General features: G+C 44.0%; 1 protein-coding gene across 2 annotated transcripts in view; it reads left to right on the top strand.

The window, feature by feature from the left end:
* Positions 1-354: 354 nt before the first annotated feature.
* Positions 355-7,914, top strand: part of LOC142030872 (solute carrier family 2, facilitated glucose transporter member 5-like) — an 18,587-nt gene continuing 11,027 nt past the window's right edge. Inside the window, exons 1-4 of one of the 2 annotated variants that reach the window (XM_075027312.1) lie at positions 355-3,085; positions 4,699-4,797; positions 5,251-5,411; positions 5,928-6,052. In XM_075027312.1, coding sequence (XP_074883413.1) covers positions 3,029-3,085; positions 4,699-4,797; positions 5,251-5,411; positions 5,928-6,052 — 442 coding nt within the window. In that variant the 5' untranslated portion in view covers positions 355-3,028. The remainder of the gene's footprint in view (positions 3,086-4,698; positions 4,798-5,250; positions 5,412-5,927; positions 6,053-7,914) is intronic. The other variant, XM_075027311.1, reaches the window with a different exon arrangement.

Here is a 7,914-nt window from a genome sequence, read left to right as displayed (position 1 = left end):
AACAAAGTGCAGATGGGGATTTAATATCCAAGCATTCCAACGCTTTCTGAAACATCTTCTGGGTCACACAGCACCGCCAACAGAGAAAGGACCGCACAGTTCTCAGACCAACTTACCAGCTTGTGATATGGTAAGTTTACAGATCTGTCTGCTCCTTTGGTTTTTATTTTGGGGACGTGTCTGTGTGGCCGAGGCTCTTCTGAGATGGTCTTTGAGGGCAGCAATGGAAAAGGAAGAAGGTTGGCAGGATGCTGCCTAGCATTGCCTTTGTGCAGTGACAATAGGGTCTCGTTTACCTTTTAGTTCCAGACCCTCATGTCTGCTACTGTTTACCTGCAGAGCGTGCTTATTTATCCAGCAACCCCCTTTCCTATTGCGAGGGGATCAGACTGCCATATCTACCTCTTGCTTAATTGGCTGGAAGCCATTTATGCAGCTGATAAAGCAGTATCTCTATATGACTTATTTGCAGGCAAGTCATTTGTTACTTAAATTATTGTTTCACCTTGAGGCCCCAGTTGTAGCTCAGGACTGCATATGATTTTGAATTAGCCCTGACTGAACATGCAATTCCTTCCCAAAATGCAGGTGAAAAGGCTGATAATGTCACTCTTCTGGACATACACTGTGGGATGTCTCCTAAGCCTCTTTACTGCAAGCATTGCAATCAGTATACTGCAGCGTGGCTGACTGCCAGCTCCTGATCTAACCATCACTTTTGTATAGCTCACTGCTAATGTTCTCCAGCGGATTTCTTCTGGAAACTAAGCCTCCCCTCTTAATTTTTGCCAAAGATATCAGGATTTCATAGGATCTGGTTTTGAGCACAGACAATTGGGCTGAGTGTAAATAGTTCCCTGCACACGTGCATGGGAACTCTTACCATGTGGTGGACAAGTGCAGAGAAGATACAGAGCTGAGTTAATGTGTTCAGGCAAATGCACTCTGGGATGAAGAGCAGATGTAAGAAACTTAATATGTACTGTAGCTGAAATTGAAAATGTGCTTGTAAAACGCCTATAAAATTGACTCTCTACTTGTTACTGGCTCTGTTCTTTGCCCAAGTCCAGTAGGATCTCAGCTGTTGAAGAAGTTATATCCATGCAGTTGCTTTGAAAGTCCAAGAAGTTCATTCACCATCCTGTCTCCCTTCATCAATCTCTTCCAAGATCATCCCAGTGCCAATTACTACCTTACGGATGTTGTTACCAGAATCTTGCTGTGATTGGAAAATATTCAAAGTGTTCTGCTGCCATAAGCAGACACGTACTTTGATGAAGGATTTCTGATGACAAACATACATGTCCTGTTTGAGTTCTGTATGTGTCAAGATGATTTCTTCAAGTTCAGGGAAGGAGTTTAAAGACCATGATAGAGAATTCTCCTTTCTTTAACAACTGAGTATCGGGGTGGCTGTCATTCTGCCAAGAGCTCCCAGAAGAACGATGCTGTCTTCAAAGAACAGGAATTTCATGGAAGAAGTTTGTCCTCATTGCAAATTCCCCACCCCTGGGGCAGAATGGCTCGCTTTCCATTTTCCCTCTTCTGGCCAAAGATCTGTGAAAATGAGAACTAAACTAGTTGCTGAGTGAGCTATGGCCTGTCCCGTTTATTTTGGGGTGCTTTGAGCAATGTTTGAAGGCAGCATGGGAAAAGCTGAGTTAGCTCAGAGTGTCTTGGTTAGTGCCAGCTAGCTACATTCTCTCAATGGGAATGCAGAGGAAGGTAGAGAAAGATGAGTTATGGGTGAAATGAATATTCTGGTTTGCATCTCTCTTCAGTTAAGACACCATGTGATAGGGGGGACTGAAGCAGTTCTTGAGGTGTGCTCCACTGTCAGGATATCCTAGCAAACAGCATGAGGATGTTAGCTTATGACAAATGCAATAAAAACACAAATGACAAGAAGTCTAGGGACTAAGTTCCACTATCCTGAAAGCGACAGGGCTCTGTTCCCTTCTTATTTTTAGAGCAGAATGCTTTCACTTGGAGGAGGGGAGGCTGCAACCAGTCAAAGAATGCATGCAGGACACATGAACAATTCCTGTTGCTAAAGAGGATGCATTTTTTTTTTTTAAGCTGGCAAGCTGGCTGTTAAACACAGACAAGGTTTGGTTCCAATTTCTCTGGCTTCTGGAGGTATCTGTGAACTTTGCATTTCTCTGATAAACTTTAGAAATTGTAGTGGACTATTAACCAAGTCCTGTACTGTTCAAAGTAGTCTCATAGGGTAGGAGGTTAATACTAAGCCAGCAACACGTGGTATACCTTGTATGTAGAGGGAAAGGAGCTAACGTGCTTTGGTGGAAAAACCGTCTTCTGTCAAAGAACTGTCAAAAACACAAATCTGAGAGGATGAACCTGTTCTCTGCAAACTGGAAAAGTGCCCTGAGCAAGTTGGTCAATGCAAGGTAGGACAACGAGCAATATTTCAGCCCAAGGGCAGATACGCAATTTGTGGCTGCAGGAGAGTTAATACGGTTCAGTTTTATCGCTGTGGCCCGTGGCAAACACCCTCTCTGTTGCCAAGGCGGCTCCCATGGAATGCTCCATTTTCCCTGGAATGCAGCAGCCTCTCCAGCTGCGGGTCCCCAGCAGCCCATGACCTGCAGCGTGAAGGAGCAGCAGCTCTGTTGCTGTAGACTCATCTTGTCGATGTACATATAGCTGGGGGGAAAACAGCTTATTTTGCAGCTTTTGCGATAAGTCTGCCCCTTCTAGTTGGACAGATGAGCCTGTTTCCCCTGTAGCCAGGCAGCACCTCTGTCTGGAGTCAGGATCTGACAAAAGAACATCTGACCTAGCAGCGACAGACTTGAACAAGGAAAAGAAAGAGAAGACACGAGGGAGTCACGCAGAGTACGGGAACGATCAGACAACGACAACTTGGCTGATAGAGCTTGTGGTTGATTGGATGTTTTCTGAAAAGTCACAGAGCGGGATTTTCTGCGTAGGGCGTTTCCATCCCCTGCGTTGTCTGTTTTGGCTATAAAAGCCTGTACTCAGCATCTGTGATTCAAACACCGAAATGAAGTTGAAAGGAAAGGAGGAGGAGAGCTCCGACTACAATGAAGGTTCAAAGGGGGTAAGTGTGCCGGGCTCTGTACTTCCAACTTCAGCCTCCTCCGGAGGTGCAGAGCAAGCTATGTGAGATCTGCAGGTACTTGTAGAGGAAAGAGAAGACCAAGATCTTTTGGGCTACCATATCCACAACTGCTCTCACATGGAGAGCAGAGATGCCTATGTTCTTAAACCCAGTTTATGTTTGTCTGCAGTGTAGTGTTGCACTGAGTCTCATGATTTTCTCTCTGTCTGCAGCTGACGTACCACCTAACTTCTGTGTGACTTTCCCCTTCCGTGTGTGAGTTTTCTTTCCTACTTTCTAATCAGTTTTAGGCTGTAGATGCTTCTGGATGGGGGCTACCTTTCACAGCAGCATTTGTGCGGAATCTTGCACAGTGCAATGCTTGTGTACGCCAGAGGTTTTCCTAAAAGTGCTGAATGAAACAACACCAGTGCCTCTTCTGAGATCCTGGGATTTGTTTAGTGTGAGCAAGGCAGCCTGCTTTTCATCACCAATGCGAGAATGTCAACAGTCTCCCCCTAGAAAATGTAGCTGGAAGCCTTGGTTTCCTCCTGATCCTTAGTCTGAGATCAACTTGAATTTTGATCTCCTGCAGTGCCTTAAACTCTGCAGACCTCTGGAGGTGAGCTGCTGGAGCTTCTGAGGAATATAAGGAGTACCAGCAGCTATTTGGACAAATGTTCAGTTAGGGAAATGACAGGTCCTTCGTGTGGGACGTAAAACCTTGCAGATGTTAAGGCTAATGATGGTGACAGAAAATTATATGTGTCTGAATGAAAAATTACTTTATTGATGTAGCAGCAATGAGATATATTAGTGAACTATAAAAAAAAAAAAACCCAAACAAACCAAACCAACAAAACCAACCCCAAAACAAAACAGCTCAGTCAACACAGCAGGGCCAGCCTGCAGACTGAATAGCAACTAAATTGTTGCAAAAAGCAAGTTGCTTGTAACCCTGAGGACTGTGTACCCACAAACATGGTTGGTGTTTGATCCTACTCAGGATGGCAATTTCACCCTTCTTTTTAACCACACAGTGCTGCTTTTACACCCCACAACCAAGCCCTCGCTGAGCTACTTGGATAAATTCTAATTGGCTTCAGTGGCAATCGGATTAGATCCATAAACAGCTTGATCCTGCAATGTGGGAGGCAGAACAAGCCAGCATGTGAAAGCAGAACAAATGAACAGGAAAGGGATTTTGCCACTTCATGCAAAATCTTTTCTTTTTAAAGCTTTCTTGTGCCAATATCCTGTGTTATTTTACTAAGTAATTTGCATGTTGGAAAAAGAATAATTGCATACAATTTTTTTTCCCTGCGGGGTGGTATTTTAAGCATGGTAACTTAAAGATTATTCATCACCCAAATGATCCATCAATACCAGAAAAGAGTAGAATGAATTACTGTAATGACTATGTGCAAATCAAGCAGAACAAAATGAGTTATAATGAAAACAACCCATTGGGCTTTCTTTATACAGTAACATGAAGTGAAGAACACAGAAGGCAAGTCTTAGGGTATTTCTTTATTTTTACTGAATGCCATTTACGCCTAAAAGCCAAACCTGCTTCTAAGGTGGTGTTTGAGTGTTTTCTTTCCTCTTTGCAGAAAATGACACTTTCACTTGCGCTGGTAGCACTGCTATCTGCATTTGGATCTTCTTTCCAGTATGGCTACAACGTGTCTGTGATCAATTCTCCAGCCCCGGTAGGTTGGGCCCTGGAGCGGACCATGACCTAGGAGTAGGTTTACAAACAAAACAAGGCAGGAGCCTAACAGTTAGATTATGGGTGTTTGTGGGCAGATGCTTGTACTTCTCCGTGCTTCGGGTCACCAGGCACCCAGCGAGAAGTGGTTCCCCAGGGAAGAAAAGGGGATGTTGAGACCTATAGCACTACCGTTCAGACTTTGCCCAGCAGAGACGGGGCACGACGAATGTCTTTCCTTCTGGAAAGCAGGCAAATCCGATAAGGCAGGATAACTTGTAGTAACAGTTATCTAGCCCAGGCTTTTCCATCCCTCTCTTGCATTCATTTTCCAACTCAGCCATTCTAGTTTTTTTATCAAGGCATTTGTTTAAAGCTTTACGGTATTTGTTGTTAACTAGCTTTTACTGCGTGAAAATTTTACTTACTGTGCTAAACATGCTCTGTATTTCAGTACATGCAAGACTTTTACAACCGAACCTACTTCGACAGGAATGGAGTGCCTATGGACAGTGGCTTCCAGACGCTGCTCTGGTCTCTTACTGTCTCCATGTACCCTCTGGGTGGCTTGTTTGGGTCCCTCATGGTGTGGCCTCTGGTCAACAATTGTGGCCGGTACGTGACAGTGGTGCTTAACATCCTTCACCAACAGTTTGCTAGGTTCAGATAAGACTCGCCTCACCGGTCACTCCGGCTTGCCAAGCCCATCAGGAGCATGACGGTGTCATACACACCTTGATTGCGAGGCAGATGGGCCGGTGATTAGTTGCTGGACTCAGCAATATGTGTTGTCTCCCACGCGCAGAAGAATTTATATGGTTTCAACGTGGTCAAGGCCAGGCTGTACGCTGGGCACTGAGCCAGGCAGAGAGCAATGATGAAAGTCCTGGGCCGGGATGTGAGATCAGACCCAGCTTCTGCTGCTCAGGTTTCCTGAGAAACTGCACTTCTTCCTTGAAGCCTTCATTCCCTGCAGGAGAGAATGGGACAATCACCATTTTCCCTTTTATTAGTCTTTGAGATGGTGATTCATTTGAGTTTTGGACAGCATAACACAGAGGGGATCTGTCTGTTATTGGGGCCTTAAAAAGAAAAACACCTGAATCTGTTTTCTTTCCTATTACTTTGCAGAAAGGGCACTTTGCTGATAAATAACCTCTTCTCCGTTGCTGCTGCCATCCTTATGGGAACCTCAGAGCTAGCAAAAACATTTGAAGTAATCATCCTTTCACGTGTTATCATAGGAATATATGCAGGTAAGTGAGAGGTTGGATGGTAAAGGGAAAGCAATAAATATGTTCTTGGCTATGTAAAGGTTGTTTGTTCTCACAACAGATGGTTTCACAGGTAGCATATTTTAGCCACACATCTACATAACAATGCTGTACTTGCTTGAATAACAGTTGTCATTTGCATGTTGCAGAAATACTAAAGGTCTCTAGTAAACAATGGCAGTGAGACTGGAATTTAAGATGTGTAGAGGAGTTGTGTGTCTGTAGATGCAGCTATCCTCTGCAATAAGCATCTGCTAGGCACTGGAGCTCCAACAGCCAGGAAACCTGCTGATGATAATCTGTTTTCCCAGATATCTTAAAGCAGATAGCCTGGCACTTTTTTTTGTTTTTTGTTTTGTTTTGTTTTAACATAATCAGAAACAGAATAATCCTTCTAAGTCAAAGTCGTTGGAGACAATGCCAGATCTAATAATCCAGTCCTGGAACTGACTGTTATTCCTGCAGGAGAAAAGAAATGTTAAAACAGACAGCAAATAGTTCAGAGCCACTGGATTTACTGCAAAGATAGTGGAAAGCCAAGGAGAATGGTGTATATGAGTTGCTGGTGTAAGTGGTTCCATTAGAGCTACAGTAACGTGGAACAAACAGAAACCTAGAAGGGCTGGATACCTCATGCAGTACTGTACTGAGTGTGTGCAGAGCCAGGCTGATAAGGGTCCTAACAGCATTTAGGCTCAATTAATTGGCTTTGGGCTAGCGAGAGCGACATGCTCCATGGTTTAGTAGTGAGTTGGGATATCCTGTGAAGACAAAATGAGAAAACAAGAAACTGACATAGGAAAACAACTTGATCTGTAACATACAGCAATTGCAATTGGTGTGCTAAGGCAGGAAATTTATCTAGTCTAATGGTTTTATTTTGGCTTTTGACTCTCCTAAGCCTGGCAGCTGCTCTTAGCATTGGTTCTCTGAATAAATACTAAGGGACCTGTTAAGTGTGATTACCTCTTTGCAGTTATTTATAACTTACAAAAGAATCTGCACCAGCTGTCCTGACTTGCCCTTCCCGGCTTGATCTCCCTTGAACCGTGGACTTTGTGTCTGGGGAGGGAAGCTGCTGAGCCAAGCCAGCCTGCTCCAGGCTCTGGTAGGGTCCAAGCATCACTCTGCCCAGCAAAAGGGCAGCTCTGGTGTATACAGGGCTCCACTGTGACAGGGCTGGATCAGCATGGGGCTGAACAGTTAGAAAGACACTGTTAATTGAATGCAGTCGTCCAGGAGTCACTGCTAGCATGTTTTAATCTGGGTAATTAAAGGGCTGGATAGAATGTGAATTCAAAACACTACACCTCATGAGTTTAGTTTTATAATGTTTTTCTAGTTGCTTTACTACTTGTTTCCATGCCTTTTGGCTTTCAGATAACAGTTTGATCACCTTTGTAACTCCAAGCTCTTGAAGGCTACGAGCTTTAGAAATGTAAGAAAAGAGTCTCATGTGGTCATTTGACTCCCAGAGTTTGGGTTTTGCATGCCAAGATTTACAGCGTAAGCATGGGAGCTGGCAGCTCGCTGGGGTTCCTGTGGGTAACCGTGCAATGTTCCTCAAAATAACCTGGGTCCTTAGTGTCCTAGTTGAGTAGAAATACCTATTCCAACACGCTACCTGTAGGAGATCTCAAACCAGCAAAGCTCTCTGCAAAATGTTACTGAGCGATTAAAGGAGTAGTGAATTTTTAAAAGCCAGCAAGAAGTCACATCCCTCCACCCTCACATCAGCTTGTTTGGACACTGATTTCTTTTCTCATTTTAGAAGAAGTAGAAATTCCTCCCTTACACTTTGAGTTTGTTTCTAAACCTGAAGTAGCACACAATTTTTCTTTGCA

Source organism: Buteo buteo, chromosome 5 (assembly GCF_964188355.1).
Source record: "Buteo buteo chromosome 5, bButBut1.hap1.1, whole genome shotgun sequence".
Lineage (NCBI taxonomy): Eukaryota > Metazoa > Chordata > Aves > Accipitriformes > Accipitridae > Buteo > Buteo buteo.
Note: the sequence above shows the minus strand (reverse complement) of the source record. Positions and strands in the feature narration are given on the sequence as shown.